The sequence below is a fragment of the Juglans microcarpa x Juglans regia genome, chromosome 3S, assembly GCF_004785595.1.
Source record: "Juglans microcarpa x Juglans regia isolate MS1-56 chromosome 3S, Jm3101_v1.0, whole genome shotgun sequence".
Taxonomy (NCBI): Eukaryota; Viridiplantae; Streptophyta; class Magnoliopsida; order Fagales; family Juglandaceae; genus Juglans; species Juglans microcarpa x Juglans regia.
The window spans coordinates 23,412,222-23,437,277 of NC_054599.1; the positions used below are offsets into that span (position 1 = coordinate 23,412,222).

At 38.0% G+C, this 25,056-nt stretch overlaps 3 protein-coding genes across 5 annotated transcripts; 1 reads left to right on the forward strand and 2 right to left on the reverse strand.

Annotated features, from left to right (window-relative positions):
* Nucleotides 1-65: 65 nt before the first annotated feature.
* LOC121257897 (CTL-like protein DDB_G0274487) lies at nt 66-3,932 on the reverse strand. Its single transcript, XM_041159162.1, has 3 exons — nt 2,734-3,932; nt 1,104-1,449; nt 66-477 (listed from the first exon to the last, which is right to left on the reverse strand). The coding sequence occupies exons 1-3, from the start codon at nt 3,777-3,779 to the stop codon at nt 217-219; spliced, it is 1,653 nt and encodes a 550-aa protein (XP_041015096.1). The 5' UTR covers nt 3,780-3,932; the 3' UTR covers nt 66-216.
* Nucleotides 3,933-5,618: 1,686 nt separating this feature from the next.
* LOC121258200 (peptidyl-prolyl cis-trans isomerase CYP21-1-like) lies at nt 5,619-9,248 on the reverse strand. 3 transcript variants are annotated; one of them, XM_041159598.1, is made up of 7 exons: nt 8,926-9,248; nt 7,819-7,897; nt 6,928-6,975; nt 6,657-6,680; nt 6,388-6,570; nt 6,201-6,276; nt 5,619-5,965 (listed from the first exon to the last, which is right to left on the reverse strand). In XM_041159598.1, exons 1-7 carry the CDS (start codon nt 9,025-9,027, stop codon nt 5,803-5,805), a joined length of 675 nt encoding a protein of 224 aa, XP_041015532.1. In that variant the 5' UTR covers nt 9,028-9,248; the 3' UTR covers nt 5,619-5,802. The 3 variants fall into 3 exon arrangements, with proteins under 3 accessions (XP_041015532.1, XP_041015533.1, XP_041015534.1); XM_041159599.1 differs by lacking the exon at nt 6,928-6,975; XM_041159600.1 differs by lacking the exons at nt 6,657-6,680; nt 6,928-6,975.
* A 1,640-nt stretch (nt 9,249-10,888) lies between these two features.
* On the forward strand, nt 10,889-15,807 carry LOC121257045 (protein NUCLEAR FUSION DEFECTIVE 4-like). Its single transcript, XM_041157907.1, has 3 exons — nt 10,889-11,449; nt 11,872-12,716; nt 15,154-15,807. Exons 1-3 carry the CDS (start codon nt 11,000-11,002, stop codon nt 15,689-15,691), a joined length of 1,833 nt encoding a protein of 610 aa, XP_041013841.1. The 5' UTR covers nt 10,889-10,999; the 3' UTR covers nt 15,692-15,807.
* Nucleotides 15,808-25,056: the final 9,249 nt, after the last annotated feature.

Consider the following 25,056-nt stretch of genomic DNA (forward strand, 5'->3'; position numbering starts at 1 on the left):
ATACAAATTGATACGCAAACTTGTTTGTACATATCAAAACTCCATCCATGGATTCTCTGTTCAAGTAGCCAGAAAAATCTTCCTCTTTATTGAAGAAATCTCAAGATTTGTACAAGAACAACACTCACGGGTATGCAAAATTGCCGACTGGCAAGTTTAAGGAACAAATGATTGATCAACAACGAAACGTTATTTTTTTTGAGTTGCAAGGACTATTTACACAACCAGAGTTGTGGAGGCAACAGATGGTCTATGGTTTCTACTAATGGGCAGGTGAAAATAAACCTCATGAACCTCCTGTTTACAAACCTCTCCTCTGTCTCTGTCTATGGCATAACAAACATACACCGAATCTATCACGTTGTCCAGCACATGAATGAAAAAACCCAGCACCACAATCAGCAGCACCCATGCCAGAGCAGCCACAACATATGAATCAACTCCAAGATTGCTCACAGCCTTTAGTATAGCACAGGCCTGCTTATGCACATCCATTAACATCATACGTAAGAAACAGAAAGGAGAGCAGAAAAGTAAAAATGGTTCAAAAAAAAAAAAAATGAAAAAGTTCAGCAAGAGATGAAGATCAAATAATCAAAGGTAATTAATTATTGGTCCTGGTCTAATGATGCCTTCTCAAATGATTAGTGTTCGAAGTTGGCAACTCAACCTAGCGTGTATTTTTTAGTAAGGCAGAGCCGGTGTTGCATCTCTGATGATATCCTATGTATACTGCTGTAAACCAACAGAACTCAGCAACCGCCCCCACCCCTATTCTTCCCTTTTCTTCAACTGTATTCTTCTTTCCAAACAAAGACTACATACAAGCTCCTAAAGCATTAGAGTAGGGTACAACCACTACCAAATTCTCCTACTTTCCATGTTTTTGGAGCCAGACACACACATATCAAAATAGAAGGTTATACTTGTAATGATTATTGTCATCTTGTTGCAATTGCTACATAAACAGGGTCACCTGGCTAGTAAAGACACAACATGTGCAGAATAGGGATGGCTCCTCTCATCACCAACTCATGATAAAATTCACTTGGACTAGTAATGATGGAAAGTGAAATGATTTGAGAGTAGGTAGGAAAACGTACCACAATTGCATAAACAGCAGAGAGAACAAAAACAATTCCAGCCAATAGTCGTGTGGAGATGGTCTCCACAAATACAGCTGAGAGAAGATTACGTTTCAGAAGCTCATATGTCATTCTTGCAGATGTGCAGTAAGCTTCACCAGTTATTGCCGCAAAGTTCATGGTAAACTTGTTAAGAAAATCAATGACAGCCAGAAAAGCATTGACACAGCAACGTAGTATAAGGTTCACTATCCCTGGAGCATTCTCTCGTCTTGCAGTATCAACAGCAGCACGCACCATACGCACGACACAAATAAGTAGACCAGACAAACATATTGTGCCGGCGGAGGGGCCGAACGCATTTCTGCATACAATTAAAAAGCATGAGAAGAAAAGCATATCTCGATCACTGTTGACATTTCTCTGATTTGAAAAGCATTCATCTAGCTCTACTTTTTTTTTTTGGTTCATCTTCTCCTTTTCCTTGCACTGGCAAGCCTGGAAGTGTGTTGAAAGGTTTGGCCATACAACTAGAGGGAAAGACTAAATGAGGAAAAAAATGAAAGACATGCAAAGTAATGGCTGTCTTTTAATATATACACAGATGTTAAAACAGATTTCAACATTAATATTATTAATACATACACAGATTGAGATTGACCGCATGATAAACAAAACAGAAATCAAACTGAGATTGAGCTCATCAAAAGCACATGTTACGCTGATGTAAAGTTCAATAGATACAATGAGATTTCAATGTTCAACATCAGGGCCAAAGCTAGACATATACGCTGGGTGCAGCAATGTAAGTGGAGTTCATAGGGAACTGACACTACCAAGTGGACCAACATCTAGGAACATATCACCAATAACATCGAAATTATATATAGTATGATGGAAGACCATAAGAAGAAGACATCAATTTTGTAATCCCGTAACACAATGGAATGCAGATATTTCATCTCCTTTTTCTCATCATATGCTATATACTGTACTCGATACGCAAGCCCGCTAGAATCCCGATTGAAGGTTGCAAATCAGAATTGAATGGATCACTAGATAGCACCACACACGTGCCCACAAGTGCTGCTTCCAAAACATGGTAATCTTAAAACTTAAACTACAAAACAAAGGAGGTTCTAGGACTACACAATAACAATTCCTAAAGCAATAAAAACCTTGTCTCCAATGGAAAGCCTTTGCCAGAGGTAGGTGGACACTCTAGGCAGATCCTATAAGGGCAATTATAAGGGGTGTGCATCTCACAAACAAAGGGCAAAAGTTAGAGTCTGAACTATTGATACCCCGTGGCAAAAAGTAACCAATCATGAACACAGCACACATTGATATTATTTACGCCTTCCATGAAAAAAATTATCTCCGTAAGAAATTTGATCGTAGCAGTTCTATGAATGTGTTATATCTTGATTTCATTAAAAGTTACAACAACTAATCCTCCAGGTACATTTACCCTCAAATACAATTAAGTCCAATAGGTACACACAACACCCGCAAGTACACTTCGAAGCAAAGCCATCCCAGTACGTATATCATATGCATCCATTACTCTTCCAAAACCAACGAAACGCTATATATGAAAAAGCAATGACTGATATACCCAAAAGCAAAATATAGCAATGGAATTCACCTCAAAGAACTTCTTATACTACGCCGAGGAGTCCCATCCTCCTTGGAGAAATACCACTGCGCAATTGTCCCACTGATCACATAAGCCTGAGCTTCCACCATTGCCGCCGCAGACCACATCATCGTAAGTATCGCCAGCGCATAGTACGCGGGTACCCAGCCATCTTGCTTCCACACGCATGTATACTCCCCGTCGGTTTCCCTGGGCACAACCTTCCCGTTCTGCCTCGCAAACACTAAGAACACCACGATCGGCGCGTAGTAGACCACTAAGCCGAGTGTCAAACAGGGAAGCACTCCGAACAAGCCCAAATTCCTCAACAACGCGTCCGAGGCTACCCCAATTATGCTGACGGTAAGCTCGATTCGGTGCCAGTTGACCACGAAGATCCAGACAATCACGCCGATGACCAGGAACACGAAGACAAGGACTAGAATCCGATAGACCAAAGGGAAGACGTCGCTGCAAGAGGAGCTAACGGTGCAGGCGACGAACCAGTAGACATTGAAGAAGATGGGAAGGACAATGAAGAAGGGAAGGGACGCGTAGACGATTTGTTTGGTGTAATTCTTGAGTAAGAAAAGCAAAAGGAAGCAAATGGGTATGCTCAAAATGAAGGTAATCACGAGGGTCCATATCAAACTGTACAAAATATTCGACGAAGAAAAGGAATAGAAGCGAACCCAGCTGGCGGGCGAGAGCTCAGAGAGTGAGCTTTCGGCACAAGAGGTGGAATTGGAGTCGTAAGAGAAGGAAGAGAGGTCGGAGTAGTAGGTATTGCGGTGGAAGATGGAGAAGATGCCGAAGGAAAAGGTTAAGAGTACGAAGAGGAGCAACAGAAAGAGGAAGGGGAGGTCCTTGAAGGGCCTGGGACCGTAGTTGTAGGAGATATGGAGGAACTGGTTCGGGTCCGGTTCGGGATCGGGATCGGGATCGGGAGGAGAAGAAGGCAAGGGAGGCTTGGAGAGGAGGGGATGGGTGGGGGAGGAGGAGGAGGAGGAGGAGGAGAGGAATATGGGTTTGTTGGATTCCTCTGGGCTACCCATTACACATGCACACAGAACAGAGAAATGGGTATGAAGGGACGCTGTCGTATTCGACTTGTGTACCTGAGATTAGCCGGCGGTGATCAGAAACTCTGTTGGGTTTGGCTGCCGCCTGGTGCGTAAAACAGTACCGTATCAGACTAAAAGTTTAAAATAAAGTTTAGATGTTGAATTGAGTTTGAATTGAGATGATAAAATATTTTTAAAATATTATTTTTTAATATTATTATTATTTTAAATTTAAAAAAATTAAATTATTTATAATATTTTCTATTAAAATTTAAAAAAATTATAACCATAAATTTAGATGATTTGAGATAAAATTATAAAGCAAACGAATCTTATAGTTTTTCAGGGTTGGTCTTCTTTTTTATTTTCCCAAGTTTCGAATTTCTTAGACTTGGTTTTTCTTTAATCTATCTTTAATGCTTTTCAGATTTTTAAAAAATTCGTAAACTTTTCCATCTAAAAGAAATATTAAAATCTTATTTCTTAAAAATATATATATATAATTCAGATTTAGGTTTGTTTTTGTGAATTTAGAAATAGAATCGGTCAACTTGCACAGTAGTAGAGGATATTCTCGCACTACTACCATGCTAAGATTTGATTTATTAAAAAATTGAATTTACAAATTATATTATAACATGTTAAAAATAGACATATATATAAATTTCTCTTGAAGATAAATATTATATAGTAAATTTCAATATATAAGAAAATAATTATGTTATATAAAAAAATTGGCAATCCTAATCAGTCTTTTAGTTGATTTTACTTAAGCTGTGATCCAAAAGATCAAGTGAACCTAAGCATGATTTATGGCATTGAAAAAATTCATTTATAAATTTATTTATTGACATATTTCATTACACTTTTATATTTTTAAATAATTGAAATAGGTTTCATGACAAATGATTGCATTAATCCAATTACTTGCTTGTGTAACTCAATTAATCCGATAAGTCAAAGCCCAACTCAGACGCACATCGTGACAACTCATTAAACAGCTAATCATATCAACTTGCGGTTTAGGCTTTTTTATTAAAACATTATTTTATGAGGTTGTTTACTTGTTTCGGTCGGCTGGTCGGTCGGCTTACGCAATTGTTAACTGTACAATTAAGCGGCGCGCCATGTAATCTAACTCTAGACTGCCTGTTACTATGATATTCGACCCCTTAATATTAAAGTCATGCTGGAGTATTTTAAATTATTAATAAAAGAGAAATTATAATTATAATCGTGAGTGTGCAACGTTGTACAATCATTTTAAAAAAATTAAATAAATACGAACTCACATAAAAAAAATTAATTTTTTAATAATAAATTTAACTCTTTTTCAAAACAATTACACGATAATTATACACTCCACGATTGCACGTAACATTTCTTAATAAAATGCCTATTAGTGAAATTGTGTTAGTTTTCCAACGGTTAAGAATATTAAAAAAATGATTGGAAAAAAAATTCAAATACACCATAAGCACTGCCAGCATGTACGGCCCCCTTGCATTGTCCCTCAGTTTTACTCACCTTTGTAGTGTGAGGAAGCAGGGCTGTGCGCATGCAAATAATATGGGAGGGGGTTACTCGGCATGACTGACAGTGGCTTTGCTTATTGTGTACGAGTAATGAAGTCACATCTTTGATAATGATTAAAAAGATATAAATAGGATTTTTCAACAACAGAATCCAAAATTTCATTTCCTTTTGCTCTGTCTCTTCCCTTCTTCCCCGGCATGCATGTAAAAGACATTTCTCTAAAAAACTTTGCTTTTCAACTCACTCAAAACAGCAGCGTGATGTACAAAGAAGAGTAAAATGGAAACGAATCCATTTCCTCTACAACAAACATGCTTGTGTTAATAAAATTTGGTCAAATACAAGATTTCCAAGAAGGCGGTCAGATCTGGGAAGACTGGTAAAATTTCACAGACATGTTACAAAGGGAAGAGAATGTGAATCAATTATGTAAATCAGAATTGCAAACTCCAAAAGGGAAAAACTTGCAGTCGTCTACTTATCTTTCTTCATCCCACCGGCTCTTGGGTATCTCTCCAGAGTCGGCAATAACAACCTTCTTTCGAGGCTTCCCACTGTACGTTCCTGCCCCACCTTCAATTGCAAACACCGTGTCCATGCCTTGAATAACCTTGCCAAAGACTACATGCTCCCCATCCAACCTGGATGCACGTATATAATATAATAGTGAACCTAAATTTTACGAATCTGCTTTGATGGTCCTAGAAAATATGTATGCATGATTATTGTTTAATGAGTGGGCAGGAGAAGACTATATCATTTAAGAATTAAATAATCAGCCAATAAGAACATGTCAATCAGAACTTCGAGGTATTTGGACCCTAAAAGTCGTGGTCTTTTAACACCGCAATCTGCATTGCCTGGAGAATAGCTTACCAGCTGGCTTTAACTGTAGTGATGAAAAACTGAGACCCATTGGAATCAGGCCCTGAATTCACCATGGAAACAACACCTAAAACAATAAACACGGTTCCAGAGAAATGATAGTAAGAAGGAAGCTTCCCCAATTCTTCCATCAGTTATTACACAAATCTCAACCACTAAAAAGGTTTGAAATTTAAACCTGCATGCGAATGTTTTATCTTGAAATTCTCGTCTGGAAAGGTGACACCATATATAGATTCATACCCCCGACCATCACCATAAACAATATCTCCACCTTGAATCATGAACCCAGAGACTATTCGATGAAATGGTGTTCCTTTATAGTGGAGTCTTTTTCCACTGGCACCCTTGCCTTTCTCCCCTGGCATTAAAGGCGAGTTATTATGAACAGAAAATTGATAATAACTACAAACAAACACGTGACACAAGCAAGAAGACCAAAAATACCTGTGCACAAAGCCCTAAAATTTTCTGCCAGAAGAACAAACAAATCAAGTATTAGGCAGCTTACAAGGCATGAGAACAAATACATTTGAGCGTTTGAGTACACTACTTCATTTCAGTTTGCAATGAACTCAACGGCTTCAATTAAGAAAACATGTCATATCATTTAAAGGATTACCAAAAATTATAGTGATTCACCAATCAGTCACTACTTGAGATGATTTTAGGTCTCTAAACGTACATAAAGAATGCAAACGCAAGCTCAAGAACATACCAACAGTTTTTGGTACAACTTGGCCATATAATCCAATCACAATCCTACCTGCACAAATCCAGGTGTAAATTGGCAGCTGAACACATAAAAATGGGAAAATATCAAGGCATTGAGCTATTATATAACTGGCACTGCCAATGCTGTATGGTCTGTAGTTTAGACCACTGATCTTTTCTATCTAATGGCTCATAGTCAAAACCTGGATTGGTCCAAATAATGTAACATTGATTATATTTCCAATCAAACTGTAACAAGATTTAGATTTTACTGATGAAAGCAGCAAGTGCTAGTTCTGACGAACTTTCTTTTTTTTTTTTCACCTTCTTTTTGATAAGTAAATAATTAGAGTTGGACAGTGATTAATGATAGCCTTCTTTACAATAAGTGGGTGACGATAGTTTTTGCCACTGATGACTTCAGTATGCCCAAATGAATCTGCACCGTGATTCCTTAGAAAGATTGCACATACTCAAAACATTTTGGTTTATCCAGACAACCAAATAAAAAAGAATGACCTTGGAACTACCGCTCTGAAAACTCTAAGCATCAACCAAAAACAACTCCGTATTTTGATTCACTAAGCATCATTTGAAGAAGTGGGAAAAAATAAATAAAAGAAAAGGAAACATTCTTGAAAAGGAAAGAAAAAACATGATGATCCAACCACATAATAACGTGGCAGGATCCATTATGGAATGTGTTCATGACCACAAGCAAAGGTTTGGGATAGAACTTCTAGAACAAAAAGTTGACATTGCTCCTTTCCTTTCAGTTATAACAATGATAACGTTGATAAGATGGTAGGTATTATTCATCTCTAGAAGAAGCATTGAGAGCAGCCAAGTCTTTGATGCTACAGCTCAAATAAGAGTATTAATGTGAAAACTGTACCTTGACGTTGTCCATCAATATCAACATCCATGTAAACTCTGTGGGTAATTTCAGGCACCTCCTCTGCTTTCTCTTCAACCTACATGGCAGAAGCAAGAAATTAGCACATTGATATATATAAATATATATATATATATATTTCCACAGATAGAAGGATTACTAGTACTCATATTTCACATATCCATATAACACTCTCCATACAGAATCATAATCTCCGTATGTTTGGAAAGAAAAGCAGGTCCAATGGTTACTATTAAAATTATTATCCCACTAACATCCTAATTAAACGCCTCGGCAATGCATCTTTAATTCCTGGGTGCATAGCCAAAAGCAATCAATCAAGGTTAACGTGCTAAATTGAGAGGGAAAAAAAAAAGAGCACATGGACACATGTCTAATCCAAACGCAATAGAAGCTTCGTAGCCCTGATTCCAACTTATGCTGCAGTATGGAAATGCACCCCATACAATAGCTACAACAGTTGAAGGTTATGGAAAACCCTTCCTAAACATTTTAAATTGCCAAACTGCACGAGAACTTAATACTTTCTTTTTCTTTTTCTTTTTTAGTAACTCTCCACTAATTCCCCTTACTTATCCTCAATCTTCCGTAACTCAACTTAGAGAATATCTTACTCATTTATACCAGTTCTAAATATTGAAATCACCCACCTGAACTATTCCACCTAAACCCAAATGCAGGTCACTCTGCTTTCTAATTCCTCTTAACGAAATTTAAGCATATCGAATATGTTGATTCAAATATGTAACCATTTAACGAGATTAGCACAATGAAAAGGTTTCGGTTTTTTTTTTTTATTATTATTAATTTTCGCAATAGCACCTAATTAGGCACTCCTCGGACAGAATCCAAGTGCTAAACTCCAATTAAGTGCCCAACCAATAACAAAAACTTAAAACCATCTCATCCATAGAATTCAGACCACGTAAACCAAAACCAAACATAAAACCCATCAAAAGCATCTTATCAAATCCAACCCTAGGACAATTTCGAAACCAGAAACAGCTCAAGACTCGATTTTACTCCCACAATCGGATCCGTGCACATTGACAGAGAGAGAGAGAGAGAGAGAGAAGAAAAAGGTACCTTTTTGGGGTTCGAGTACGCAAAGAATAAGAAAATAAAGAGGACCAGGAAAAGGACGAGGAGGCACCGCGGCTGGACCAAAACCGAGATCACTCGAGGCATCGTTTTGGGATTCTCGGTCTCAGTAACTCAGATCAACAACGATGTCCACTGGTTTCTTGGTCCTCCATGAATTATAAACACAAAGTTCGCTATATCTCTCTAGACTAGAAGGTACCAACCAAAATGCACCACTCTCAGTTCAGTTGCCTCTCACTGGGCACTGGGATCTCCGCCTCGGACCCGGTTGCTGCTGCTGCAAACTAGTGCAGGGAGGAATTTACCCTTTGTATTTTAATTAACAAAAGAGCCTCTAAACAGACTGTGGGCCTAGACTGGAAGAGATACTGAACAAGGCTTTTTTAGGAAATTCCGGCCCACTAACATCTTATTGAAACCAAATTAATGGAATGAATTGGGCATTCATTCTTCAAAACAAGGATAAGAGGCTGGTATGATACGAAGAAGAGTAATGTTAGGTATAGTTATAAAGTGTGTAAAGTGTTGTATAGTTATTTTGAAAATAGAGTTGAGTCTATTATTAAAAAATTAATTTTTTTATATAAATATTGTATGTATTTATTTTTTTAAAATAATTATATAGTAATATACACTCAGGACCATTTTAAATTTCGTACTGTACCTGCCAAAATACTGGCCGTATCGGCCGGTACCGGTCGTACCGACCTGAATTTCGGCCTGTACCGGCCTATATTTCGGACTGTGTTTTTTTTTTTTTTCATTTTTTCAAACCACAAGCTTATTTTTTAACCTCCAATTTAGACTAGACTATTTATAATTTATATATATATGTATTTATATATAATTTATTTATATATAGACTATTATTTTAGAATATAATTTTTATATATATTTATATATATAATTTATTCATATATCAACTATCCCGAAACGTTATCTCGAAACGCTATCCCGAAACAGTATCTGTATCGAAATATTTCATTTCAGTACTTTGACCGTTAAAAATCCAATACGGTATTCAAAATATTGCTCAGACTGCCTCAATCATTTCCACGTGAAGAAACAAAAATGTTCAAGTCATTTGCCTTTTTCTGTTCGTCTTTGACTCGTTCACATAAAAACAAAACTACTTACCTTAACCATCACACGTCAAGGATTCAATTGGGGCCATATATGTTCATTCTAAAGACACAATCTTCGTGATAATGAAATAATAAGGCATATACGGTCCGTTTAAGGTTCTATATATTTTTAAAAAAAGACAAACAGATTTCATAAAATAATATTATAAATTAATATAATTTTATATTATACATTTAAATCTATTTTATAATAAAAATATTTTTTAATCTGACGTAACATATCAAGGTATATCAGTTTATGACTAAAACATTTCTCAAAATATAGTATTTATAATATTTCCCAGACGAGCATGCAATCGTTTTTTAAAAAAAAATCTTTGTCTTCCATTTTCGTAAGATTTCTCTATGATTTTGTAAGATTTATTTTACACCCAATCAAAATAAATTGATGGTCCAATCCAATAGGACCAATTCCAATGCATTCATAGATAAATCAATAAGACAGGCAGTATGCTAATTAATTGGGAGCTCAAAATTTCATATAATTTATTCATGTTAAAGGGAGGATAAATATCATTTAATTATGAGATAATTTACTTCAATAAATTGTGAGAATCCGAGTACTAAATATTCTATTACAATAAATATTCATTAATCAAAACTATAAAATGCAGCATTATATGTTATCCTCGACCTAAATCTAGTAAGAAATTTAAGGTCCGTTGACTCCGTTCTGCTGCGAAATCCACAGTATCGGTGATGGAAAAGCTCATTCTGAATTGAAAACAATATATATATATATATATATGCAAAAGCATAGACACCCACAAGAGACATACTCCGTTCCGTACGCAACAAATCTCGACGTTGGTGCTGCGACTTTGATGATCCGGCCAACTTCCAATTGCTCCAACTATTTTATTCCTAATTAACAATTTTAATCGCACTGCCTCAGTTTCAAACCACTCCACATGCAATACTACCCACTTTCCACTCTTCTTCTTCCTCCATCTCTTTATACTCTCTCTCTCTCTCTCTCTGTGAGAAGCTGTGAGAACGTCGGTAGCTACATGGGATTATTCGAGCGCTCTTCCCCGTCTGCTTCCTCCACCACCATCGCCACGACCCTAAAATGGCTAGGCTTTGTGACTGCCGTTTGGGTCCAATGCATCTCCGGCAACAACTATACCTTCTCCGACTACTCCGATGCCCTCAAGTCGCTCATGAATCTCACCCAGGTCCAGCTCAACAATCTTTCGGTAGCCAAGGATGTCGGCAAGGCTTTTGGGCTTCTTGCCGGCCTTGCCTCCGATAGATTACCCACCTGGCTTATTCTGCTTATTGGGTCGGTCGAAGGGCTCGTCGGGTATGGTGCTCAGTGGCTTGTTGTCAGTGAGAAGATCACTCTTTCTTATTGGAAGGTAAAATTATAAACATAATACCAAAATACAAACTCAATTTCGAATGAATTTTTTTGAAGCAGAGCCTGGTGCATGCAACTGTACCGCTCATGAGAAACCAAGCGCAAAAATATATAATTTTTTTTTTTTGCTGTCTCATACGTGCAAGAATTCACATTCTATGTCTGTCAATCGGATATTGACATATTTATTGCTATTTTGTTCAACAATAAACATCAAATATATGTTAAAACACAGCTGTACGTTACTTTTTTTTTTTTTTTCTCTGATTTTTTTTACTTCAGCTCGCGTTTCTCAGTAAACAAACAAAGCCAGGAAATTTCCAAGAAAAATAATACAAAAGCCAAAAGAGTTGGAAAATTCATAAAGACTGACACCTTGATCATCAAACTGATGCTGATAATGTTTTTACACAACGACAGATGTGCATATTCATGTGCATGGGAGGCAACAGCACGACATGGATGAACACGGCGGTGCTAGTGACCTGCATAAGGAACTTCCGCACGAACCGGGGCCCGGTCTCGGGGATACTCAAAGGCTATGTGGGGCTGAGCACCGCCATATTCACCGACCTATGTACAGCCCTCTTCTCCGATGACGCAGCCTCCTTCCTGTTCATGCTCGCCGTCATCCCCTTAGGAGTATGCGTCATTGCCGCCTTTTTCCTCCACGAATCTCCTCCCGCGGCCACATCCGCCGAGGAACAAGAGGAGTCCCGCTACTTCTGGGTCTTCAACGCCTTGGCCGTAGTCGTCGCGGTCTACCTCTTAGCCTATGACTTCATACCCAGCCCCAGCACCGTTTTCTCTCTAGTATTCGCGGCCATACTGTTAGTTCTCTTGGCCTCCCCACTAGCAGTCCCGGTTTACTATTTTTTCAAGAACCGGATCGGAACTGGTGGGGACGTAGAGGGGCAGGTTCGTGAACCGCTGCTGCTGGTGGAGGAGGAGGAGGAGGAGAATGCGACGGAGAGTCGGGGAAAGGAGGATGACTTGGCGACCGAGGAGGAAGTGGCGGGGTTGAAGAAGAAGCCGGTGATCGGAGAGGAGCACACGATAATGGAGGCGTTAAGGACGGTTGATTTCTGGATCTTGTTTGTTTCGTTTCTTTGTGGGGTGGGGACCGGATTGACTGTAATGAACAATATGGGGCAGATAGGGCTGGCCCTAGGCTACTCTGACGTGTCCATCTTCGTTTCGCTGACTAGCATCTGGGGGTTTTTCGGCCGCATCATTTCGGGTATTGTCTCGGAATACTTCATCAAGTAAGTTAATCTTTTTTTAATCTCCTTAATATCATTGTTATCTGTATTATTAAGAAAAATTATGATTTGAACTATGGGCAATTAATTTAGATTTTTTATTTTTTTTATTAAGACTTATAATTTTAAATCATATCCATGGATGAGAATATCCAATACGTAAAGTGTCGAAATGTTTTTCAATTTTGGGAATTTATTAGGCATACTGCAAAAAGATTTAAAATGTAATATTTTTCTTTAGTACTCGTGTTTTTCATGACCATATAATTTGCACCGGTGGTTCTCTTTTTAAAGAAGTCATTTATAACGAAAAAATTTAATTGTAAGCGATTATGTGTATTAATATGCATACTTATTTAATATAATTGACAGAAAGTAAATTTTATTAAAAACAGTAATAATTTAAATTTAAAATATAAAAACAATAACATTAATACATAAATTGATATATAAACTTGTTTGTACATAACAAAACTCAATTATTAATTAATAAAGTGGCAGGTCATTAATTTTCAAGTCACCTACATACCAAATCTAGACGCTACTAAAAGAAGAGTTACCCTTAAAATAAAAATAAAATGGTGTGTACAACTTATTAACACATTATTTAACTGGTAAAATTTAAATATTAATTTTTAAAATTAAATTATGTCATTTAAATATTTTAATATATATATTGTCCATACCGAATTATAAATGAGTTTTGTTATATATAAATAAGTTTGCATATCAATCTGCATATTAATATTGTTATCTTCGTATTTTAAATTTAAATTAATATTATTTTTAATAAAATTTACTTTCTGTCAATCATATTGAATAGATACACATATTAGTACACATAATTGTTTATAATTAAATTTTTTCTTAATAATTAGAGATTAAAGTGTTAAATAATATCCACTCTGGCATGCCTCTTGGGTGAGCGTGTCAATTAATAAGGTTGGGTGGGCGCGCCAATGGTACAATATTGAAGCGAGTAATATTAATTACAAATTTTAAATATAAAAATTTTATAAAAGTGTATTATTACATATAATTGTAATTGCTCGTACAATTGTTTTGAAAAAAATATAATTTATTATTAAAAAATTATTATTTTTTTCATATAAATTTTGTATTTATTTATTTTTTCAAAATAGTTACGCAGAACTTATACATTTACGACTATAATTATTATTTCTCTTTATAAAATATAAAATCTATTGAAAAAAGGGATGAATTTTTCATATTTTTGTATAATGGAATTCAATTTTTTATAAAAAATTTGTACGAGCTTGTGCCGTTAAAGTTGTATATATCATTTCTTTATTGAAGCTCGCATTTGACCCAAAGATATAGTGGGCATACATCTTGATCTCCAGTCTCCTGGCTCTAAGTGTAGGCATTAATTCTCAAATTTTACTAATTATTTCACATACTGCATGTCATATTTATTTATATATATATATATTGATTTTATTCATTATAAATTAATTGAGTTATTATACTCATTATTTCTATTTGACATATTTTGTAAGAGAAAATAATAAAAAAAATAAAAAATTATGTATGGTGTGTATCGTATGAATAATAAGTAAAATTTTTCTTAATTCTCATCTCCCCGATCCCTAGGCTAGCCTGCTGTTTCCTTCTATGATCCCCTAAAGGTTCCACAGCGGGAAGTATCCCAGCAGGCAGCAGCTAACTATAAAATCCTTTCTTTCGTGTTGGCTGCTGCTAATTTTTGTATCCCGGCCACTTTATACTATATTCAGAAAGATTCCTAGCTCCTTTCTTTAACTCTTCTTCAACTTCAAATATATATATAATAATATCTTTATACAGTTTAATTAATTAGCTGCTCAGGGTGGTTGGATCGTCCTTCTTGTCACTATACCACGGCCTTAAATGAGCTGCTACCTCGGTATTGGTGGTCATGCACTTGCAGAAGTTTCTTATCTATTTCCTTATTGTTTAATGCTCATGGCCGGATCCGAGTTGCTCTGAAAGAGAACAAAGAAAAAGGATCTGGGTTGCATGAATCTCTCCCTCTCTCTCTGTTTTTTTTATATATATATATAGGTAATTTTTTATAGTATACTTGGCATTCCAACCAACTCAGCCCTTGTTCTTTATCAAGAAATTTTGTTCTTTGTTCCCAAGATAAATGTTTTGTTTTTTGAGATTGGGCCTTTTCCATGTATGCATGTTAGGATAGGCTACATCTGGATTATGCATGGCAACTTGATCTTGAGACTCTCCTAGACGCCCTAGTATAGGAAAATGATAAGTACCTTACAATTGTTTTACAACTTTACAACAAATAGAGAGTAGTTTTGTAATATCAAAATTTATTTTTAATGGAGTCGCGTGATTTTTTTTATTAGTTGTTTGAAAATGAATTGTAAAATAATTACAAAAGAGTCGTAAGTGTATTATTATTCTTTAATGCCTATAGGAAAGCTGGAACACCAAGACCTCTTTGGAATGCAGCTGCTCAGGTTGTAATGGCTGTTGGATACATTCTTATGGCCTTGGCTGTGCCTGGTTCCCTCTACATTGGTTCAATTGTTGTTGGGATTTGCTATGGCATCCGTCTGGCCATTACTGTCCCCACTGCCTCCGAACTGTTTGGTCTAAAATACTATGGTCTCATCTACAACATTCTAATCCTCAACCTTCCCATAGGGTCCTTCCTCTTTTCCGGCCTTCTCGCCGGCATTTTATACGACATGGAGGCTACTACCACTGCTGGAGGTGGCGACACCTGCGTTGGAGCACACTGTTACAGGCTAGTGTTTGTGGTCATGGCTGTTGCCTGCATTGTTGGGTTTGGTTTAGACATTGTGTTGTCAATCAGATCCAAGGATGTTTATGCCAAAATTTTTGCCAGCAAGAAATCAAATAAATCGTTGCCATCGAATGACCGAACATCGATGAAGATGACCAGCACTGAAGAATGCAAGGATCTGAAGGATCGGAATTTTGAGGATTGATGGTCTTGCTTGTCATTTCCTTTCTTTATTTGTAAATTTTTTAACCTTCGTTCTTTCATCGTTAACTACTTCTAAAATAATAAAATAACGATAGTTAAAAGGTTTCCAGACGTTATATATATTTTTCTTTTCAGCTGTTATATATTGTTTTAAGGTATGTATGTTGTCGCATTTCTTTAAAAAATAATGAGGTTTATTATTAAAAAAATTAATTTATTATGTGATCCTATATATTTAGCCACTTTTTTCAAATTAAGTATGCAAAATTTAGCTTCGTTTGTTTTCACAGTTTATATAAACTCATCTCATCTCATCATTACAATTTTTCCAAATTCTCACACACAATAAAATAAATAATTTAACTTTTTCAAATTTTAAAATAAAAATAATATTAAAAAATATATTCTAATAATATTTTATTTAAATTTTTAACTTTAATCTTAATTCATCTTATTTACAAAAACAAACGAGATTATTTTACACACTCTAATACTGTAAATATCATTTTTCTTCCAATTTATTTGATATATATATATATATGTATTCCATATTAAATTTTATATCTTCTCATTTTACATCTTGAAGTAGTGTTAAGTTATCATTTATAAGAACAGGTAAACATAATTGTTTAGTTTATATTCTAATATTATTGGGTCTCGTGCATTAAAATCAAATCAAGTCAACATTTTTTTTCAAAATTTCAAATTGATAAAGTGCGGTAAGTTGATGTGTTGGGCTATAGTTAGTTTGCGCTCGTTGTGGCCTAATTTGTTTTGAAAATACTTCTCAATTTATTTTATCTCATTTTATTTTATCTAATTATTATAATTTTTTAAAATTTTTATACTAAATTAAATACATAACTCAAATTTTAAAATTTTAAAATAAAAATAATATTAAAAAAATATATTCTAATAATATTTTATTTTATTTTTAACTTTCATCTTAACTTATATCATCTCGTTTTATCCTATCTCATCTGTAAAAACAAACTAGGCTTGTCTGCAATTTCTAATATCCAATGGTTGGGATGCGAGAGGATTTCTTACAATCTCGTGCGCATGCAACTTCAAAAAGCTCTTTGATACTTCTTGCATGGGGAGATTATAATTGGGAGCATTTTCTGAATTTGGATTCTTGAATTCAGACTTTTCTACCTTCTAAGAATTTGTCAAAATTTCCTTAGATTTTAATGCTCATTGTGGAGCGCATCAGATATAAGAATTGTACCTTAATCGGGGCAAGAAAATCAAGAACTTAATTTCATTTAAAATATCAAGAGGAAGGTCAAGGTGTACATAAGAATGATGCTCATATGACTCCTCAATTTATCTCTTCATTTTGACCGTTTAAGTATTTAAATTTTTTTTTAATATTTAAAGAAGTGACTATTAGTATATTTTTATTATTTTTTTATTTTTTAAATATATTTAAAAATTGTTTGAAATAAAAAGCAAAATAGAAAAGTGTAATTTGCACTAGACCACACATGGAGCGGTCACTTGCAGGTGGCATAGTAGCACCACCCCTGACCAACAACATTAAGAGTGCGTTCGGATGTTAAATTGAATTGAGTTGAATTGTAACACCCCGTATTTTAGTGTATTTTTACTGAAGGAATTATTTTTATGTAATTAAAATAATTTCTCTTATTTTAAAATTGGTTGGATTTTAGTGAGTTTATTTCTATGATTTTTATTTGGTGAAAATTATTTTTTTGTGCTTTCCAAATATTTATTTATTATTATGCATTTAAATTGCTTTTAATATTTAAATTAATTACCGTGGGATTTAATTATTTCAATTTGACTTTACCATTACGTTTAAATTATTTTATTTAACTTGTGGTTTTAAAATCGTTTCCGTTGGATCATTTTTGTGACCCAAGTTATGAGGATTGGATCTCATTTCTTTTCCCCTCTTTTTCTTTCCTCTCATTTTCTTTTCCTCTTTTTTTTTTCTTTTTTTTCTTTTCTCCTTATTCTTTTCCTCCCGCGCGATCTCTCTCTCTCCTCCCCTCTCCTCCGCCCGTTTCCCTCGTCCACTCCCAGCGCTGCCGTCCGCCGGCGGTGGTCGTCACCGCCCAGCCCATTTGACTCCCCAGCCGCCGGCCGTCCTACCCCACCAGTATCACCGCCGTTCGTGCCGCCGTTAGCCTCCACGAAGCCCACGAAACCCACGACGCCGCGGCACATTTTCCTCCATTGCGCCGCCGTCGCGCCACCTCCAGCCACCATCTTCCTACCACTTCATCCCCGGCCTCTTGGCAACCCATTGGACCCAACCCCAGCTCCGATCCGTCACCGGTGAAGCCCCACCAAGTCCATCTCCGATTTGCACTTTTTTGGCCTAAAACCGCCCCTTGCGCCGCCACCCACGGCAAACCACCACCACCACTAGCTTCACCGACCTCCCTAGGCCCTACTCTATCAATCTTGGGTCTTCGTTTGTCCTCGTTGAGAAGTTGGTAATTGTGACCCACGGCCACAGTGTATTTTACACTGTGGTGTTGCTCAAACGTCGCTTTTTTCAACTTCGCGATCCTCGAAAAATTATTATATTGCACTGTAAGTATTTCTCCAAAGAATTTTCGTAATTTAAATGTATTTTTGCACTAACCCATTTCACTGTATTTTTTAGCATGCCGGACTGAGTCCGAGGAGTTCGGCGGTCGGATGGATTTGTGATTGGAGTTGTTTGGTTGGTTTTGATTGGACTGGTATTTGTTGGTTTGGATGTTGTGTTGGTACATGTGCATTTTATCATTTCATGCATGATCATGTTTGTAAAAGAAAACTGGGTTTTCGTGTATTGCATTCATGTTCATGTGCTTTGAAAAGCTATGATTTTATGTGTTAATATTTTTGGTGCGTGTGTATCACGACCCCAAGCCGAGATGGGGCATTAACTCGGTGGAGCTCCTCTGGTTACTCGGGAGCGGAATATACTGAGTAACGTCCCCTGGATTGTCGCCGGGCGACAATGGAATCGGACGAGATGGTCTCGTGCCGACTCCGTGGTCCTTCTGCTGGCGGGGACTAGAGGATGTCTGGCCACGTACGCGCTGGGCATGGAACTGGGCATCGCTCGTTGCGTAGTGTGAGTGCTTGGCCACGTACGCGCTGGGCGCGGAACTGAGCACCGCTGCGAAGCCAGGACGTGCGGATGGTCCATAGGGGAGACCATGGTGCATATGGAAATAATGCATGGTGCATTTGGTATTAATGCACTATTTTCTGGGAAAATAGTGCGAGTTGATTTTTGGGTAAATCATTTTCTGGGAAAATGTTTTACGGATAATTCGGACCAAAATGAGATTTTGGTGTGTGTTGGAAAATTTATCATTTTCGGAAAAATGATGTTTTGTGGAAAAATGCATGTTTTCATGTGCATGCATGTTAGTTGCATTTAATGCATTTTGTATTACGTCGTTGTTTGGGTTATACTTACCTGCGAGACCATTTTGTGGTGTCGCAGATTTTGATGCTGATGAGGAGGAGGAGGGCGAGCCTGAGGAGACGGCTCCGCCTGAGGAGTGATCTGGGATCACTCGTTTGTAGCTTTTAAACTATTGTAAATTATTTTATGGATGACTGTATAACTGCTATTTAAATCTTTACTGATGTTTGATTGTAATTAAATTCTGGTACTTAGTTGACTATCCGCTGCGTTATTTTATTTGAACACTGTTGCATTTACACACACTGGCACTTCGTTGGGATGTGTGACCGTGTTGTCACCATCCTGGCGCCTCGATCCCTGTGTATTTTTATTAGGGGGATTGGGGGCGCCACAGGTGGTATCAGAGCAGTTCGGCTCTGGGTAAAACCACATGTCCTTTAGGATAGTACTAGAAAATTATTTTTATTATTTTTATTTTTATTTAAAAAAAAAAAAAATTTTAAGTTATGTAAGTTAAGTTATTTATTTTATATTATGAGTTTGTTGCTATGTCATTTTATGTTAATTGTTGTTATTTAAATTATTTTATTTATCGCTTTAATTATTGTTTATTTTTGGTTGAGTATAAATTATATGGATTTAAGCGGGGTTGGAGAATGTTCTATGACAGGATTATGGTGAGACCAAGAAGGCAAGCTGAGGTGCCTGAAGATGAGTTACCTAGAGGTGATGGAAATTATGCTATGGCAAGAGCATTAAATAGAATGACAGAATTTCTTCAACAGAATTTCCGACCGCCGCAGGGAGATTCAAGTAGAGGAGCCCAAGTGGGGTGTCCCTATGAGCGCTTCCTAACGCATAGGACCCCTACCTTCATTGGGGAGGAGGACCCAATGCGTGCTAGGAGGTGGATTCAAGATTTGGAAAGAACATTTGAAGTTTGTGGATGCACGGAGGCTCAGATGGTATTATATGGAAGCTATATGCTGCAAGGTGAAGCGGCAAATTGGTGGGAGACCAAGCGGATATTATTAGAAATGGAGTTGGGTTCCTTGGCTGCTGTGTCTTGGCAGCGTTTCAAGAAAGAGTTCGATGACCGGTTCTTTCCTGCTTCAGTGAGAAGGCAAAAGGCTCGGGAGTTCAATAATTTGGTCCAAGGTGGCATGACTGTGGAGCAATATGCAAGAAAGTTTATGGAGCTTGGATGGTTCGCTCCTCACCTCATTACTACGGAGGAGTTGCGGGTCGAGCGCTTCCTGGAGGGTTTGCGCCATGAGGTACGTAAACAAGTGGCCTGCCTTCGGATTAAGGACTTTCAAGAGTTAGTGGATTTAGCCAGCATTGCAGAGCGGGAAAACAGTTTTGGAGCAGGTTCCCCTCCGGGTCAAAAAAGGCGGAGTTACCTTGGCGAAGGGAGTAGTTCTGGGTCACCTCATAAGTTCGTGCAAAGGACTAGTGCCCGTCCGCAGACGACCACCGGTGCTCGTGCTGGAGGTCGAGCTCCAGTTTGTAACAGGTGCAATAGAGCCCATGAGGGTGAGTGTGGCCAGAGAGGAATTCAGTGTTTTAGATGTGGCCAGCCGGGTCACTTTGCTCGGGAGTGTCCTGGTCAAGTTCAAGGAGGACAAGAAGCGCGAGGAGCGCGAGGAGGTCGACGAGGAGGAAGGGGCAACCAGAGACAGTTGGTACAAGCTCGGGTTTATGCAGTGACCCCTGGTGATGTGGATTACGGAGCTCCAGAGACCCACGATGCTGGGGTTATTACTGGTATGCATTTAATTATTTTAATTTGATTTAATATTTGTTATGGTTGGATTATTTGGGATTGTCTGGTGGATGTGTTTGCTTCAGGTAGAGTTCGCCTATATGATTTCTATGCATGTACTTTGTTTGATTCTGGGCGTCTCGATCTTTTGTGTCTGCCACTTTTGCACGGATGTGTAATCTGGTCACGGAGCCTTTATCGCAAACTCTAGTAGTGGCACTTCCAAATGGTGAGATGGTGTGATGCTCTAAAGTTGCTTTGGGCTGTCCTTTGGATTTTGGAGGGGGGACGCTGGATGCAGATTTGATTGTATTCAAGTTGCTGGGATTTGATATAATTCTGGGAATGGACTGGCTATATCGATATTCAGCAAATATTGATTGTAGAAGTCGGGTAATTGGTTTTCAACTCTCGGATGATGATTATGTGGAATTCACGGGAAGTAAGTTGAAGGCAAAACCAACAATTATATCAGCAATTCAAGCTAGGAGAGATATAGCTCGTGGAGCAGATGCTTTTTTGGTCCAAGTTGAGTCTACGTCATCTGAGAAGAAGTCGTTAGTAGATATTCCAGTTGTGGGCGAGTTTCCTGATGTGTTTGTAGATGATTTGCCCGGATTGCCTCCCGTTCGCGATATGGAATTTGTTATTGATTTGGAACCTGGTGCGGCTCCTGTGCATAAAGCACCTTATCGCATGGCACCGGCTGAATTAAAAGAGTTGAAGACTCAATTGCAAGAACTGGTCGACAAGGGATTTATTCGGCCTAGTACTTCACCGTGGGGAGCGCCCGTATTGTTTGTCAAGAAGAAAGATGGTACTCTCCGAATGTGTATTGATTATCGGGAGCTTAACAAAGTGACTATTAAGAACAAGTATCCTCTACCAAGAATTGATGATTTATTTGACCAACTTCAGGGAGCGGCTATCTTTTCGAAGATTGATTTGAGGTCAGGGTACTATCAGTTGAGAATAAGAGATAAGGACGTGCCCAAGACTGCTTTCAGGACGAGGTATGGGCATTATGAATTTAAGGTGATGTCTTTTGGGTTAGCTAATGCCCCTGCTGCTTTTATGGATTTAATGAATAGGGTGTTTCGGCCTTTCTTGGATTCTTTTGTGGTGGTGTTTCTCGACGACATTTTGATTTATTCTCGAGATTTGGAAGAGCATGCTTGTCACCTTCGCCTGGCACTTGGGAAATTAAGAGATCATCAATTGTACGCTAAGCTGAGCAAGTGTGAATTCTGGTTAGAAGAAGTTAAGTTTCTTGGACATGTGATTTCTCAAGAAGGGGTGGCTGTAGATCCCAGTAAAATAGAAGCTGTTTTGTCGTGGCCTCGCCCTTCAACAGTTCGTGAGATACGAAGTTTCTTGGGACTTGCCGGTTACTATCGAAGATTTGTGGAAGGTTTTTCTCGGCTATCAGGACCTCTCACTGCCTTGACTAGGAAGAATACTGAGTTTGTATGGTCTGACAAATGTGAGAGAAGTTTTCAAGAGTTGAAGAGAAGATTGACAACGGCACCTATTTTGGCACTTCCGGAGCCACACAAGCCATTTGTGATTTTCAGTGATGCATCCAAATTCGGGTTAGGATGCGTTCTTATGCAAGAGGGACGGGTTGTTGCTTATGCATCTCGTCAGCTGAAGATTCATGAAAGGAATTATCCCACGCATGATTTGGAGTTGGCGGCAATAGTCTTTGCGCTTAAGATCTGGCGGCATTATCTGTATGGCGAAGCCTGTGAAGTTTATACTGATCACAAGAGCTTGAAGCATCTATTTACTCAGAAGAATCTAAACATGAGGCAGAGACGATGGTTAGAGCTAATTAGCGACTATCAGTGTGAAATCAAGTATCATCCAGGAAAAGCAAATTTAGTCGCTGATGCCTTGAGTAGGAAGTCACAACAAGTGGATGAAGCGGAATCTTCAGATGTGGACTCTCTCCTTTGTGGAATGAGGAGACTTCTTATCGAGAGTTCACAGCAAGAAGAATTATTATCTTCAGTCTTGGATGTCCGAGTAGTGGATTTTGATGAATTAAAGACTCTCCAAAGAAAGGACCCTAATCTGTTGGCTATCAGGAAAAGAGTCAGAAAGTCTAGAGGACCCTTGCATTACAGCTTGGATAAGGATGGCATTCTTAGGTTTCGGGATCGTAGAGTGATTCCCCGAGACTCTGAATTTAAAGAGCGAATTTTAGCAGAAGCTCATGCAGCTCCTTATTCGGTTCATCCAGGAAGCACAAAGATGTATAGGGATTTAAAGAAGAATTTCTGGTGGGAAGGAATGAAGTCGGACATCGCCCTGTTTATTGAGAAATGTGACACATGCCGACAGGTGAAGGCTGAACATCAGAGACCTGCTGGTAGACTCCAACCTCTCCCTATTCCGGAATGGAAGTGGGATGATATTTCTATGGATTTTGTGGTAGGGTTGCCAAGGACTCCTAGTGGGAAGAATTCCATTTGGGTGATTGTGGATCGGTTGACCAAGAGTGCCCATTTCTTGCCTGTTAATAATACTGACTCGTTGGGTAAGTTGACTCGGTTATATGTCAAGGAGATAGTGCGTTTGCATGGAATACCCAAGAGTATTGTGTCAGATCGGGACCCGCGATTCACGTCCCATTTTTGGAAGAGTTTGCAGGCGGCATTAGGCACTAAATTGAAGTTTAGTTCGGCGTATCACCCCTAAACAGACGGCCAATCAGAGCGTACTATTCAGACTCTGGAGGATATGTTGCGGTCTTGTGTCATGAAATTCCAGGGAAGTTGGGAGAATCACTTACCACTTATTGAGTTCTCTTATAATAACAGTTTTCATTCCTCCATCCAGATGGCCCCGTATGAAGCCTTATATGGACGGAAGTGCAGATCGCCTTTATGTTGGGATGAAGTTGGCGAGAACAAATTGCTTGGGCCTGAGTTAATTCAAGAAATGAAGGATCAAGTTCAGTTTATCAGGAAGAAGATGACTGAAGCGCAAAGTCGCCAGAAAAGTTATGCAGATACAAGAAGAAGAGACTTATCCTTTGAAGAAGGAGATTGGGTTTATCTTAAAGTCTCTCCTATGAAAGGGGTTAAGCGCTTTGGTAAGAAAGGAAAGCTTAGTCCAAGATATATTGGCCATTTTCAGATCGTAGAAAAGGTTGGGCTTGTTGCTTATAGAGTTGCCTTGCCAGATTATTTTGGAGATGTTCATGATGTGTTTCATGTGTCCTCATTGAAGAAGAGTTTTGGACAGCAAGAGCCACGTTTTGTGGATCCCGAACGCATTCAACTGCGGCCCAATCTTACTTATGAAGTTGCCCCGACCCAGATCGTAGATTGGAAAGAGCAAGAGTTAAGGTCCAAGGTAATACCTATGGTGAAAGTGGCGTGGGGTGATCCGTTGGCTCAAGATTTCTCTTGGGAGAGAGAGGCCGACATGAGGGAGCAATATCCATACTTGTTTGATTGATTTTGACGGTATGTTCTAAGTATTCTCTTGGTTGAATCTTGATCTTGTCATGGTGCAATATTTGACCTTGCCAATTTCGTGGACGAAATTTTTTTAAGGGGGGAGGATGTAACACCCCGTATTTTAGTGTATTTTTACTGAAGGAATTATTTTTATGTAATTAAAATAATTTCTCTTATTTTAAAATTGGTTGGATTTTAGTGAGTTTATTTCTATGATTTTTATTTGGTGAAAATTATTTTTTTGTGCTTTCCAAATATTTATTTATTATTATGCATTTAAATTGCTTTTAATATTTAAATTAATTACCGTGGGATTTAATTATTTCAATTTGACTTTACCATTACGTTTAAATTATTTTATTTAACTTGTGGTCTTAAAATCGTTTCCGTTGGATCATTTTTGTGACCCAAGTTATGAGGATTGGACCTCATTTCTTTTCCCCTCTTTTTCTTTCCTCTCCTTTTCTTTTCCTCTTTTTTTTCTTTTTTTTCTTTTCTCCTTATTCTTTTCCTCCCGCGCGATCTCTCTCTCTCCTCCCCTCTCCTCCGCCCGTTTCCCTCGTCCACTCCCAGCGCCGCCGTCCGCCGGCGGTGGTCGTCACCGCCCAGCCCATTTGACTCCCCAGCCGCCGGCCGTCCTACCCCACCAGTATCACCGCCGTTCGTGCCGCCGTTAGCCTCCACGAAGCCCACGAAACCCACGACGCCGCGGCACATTTTCCTCCATT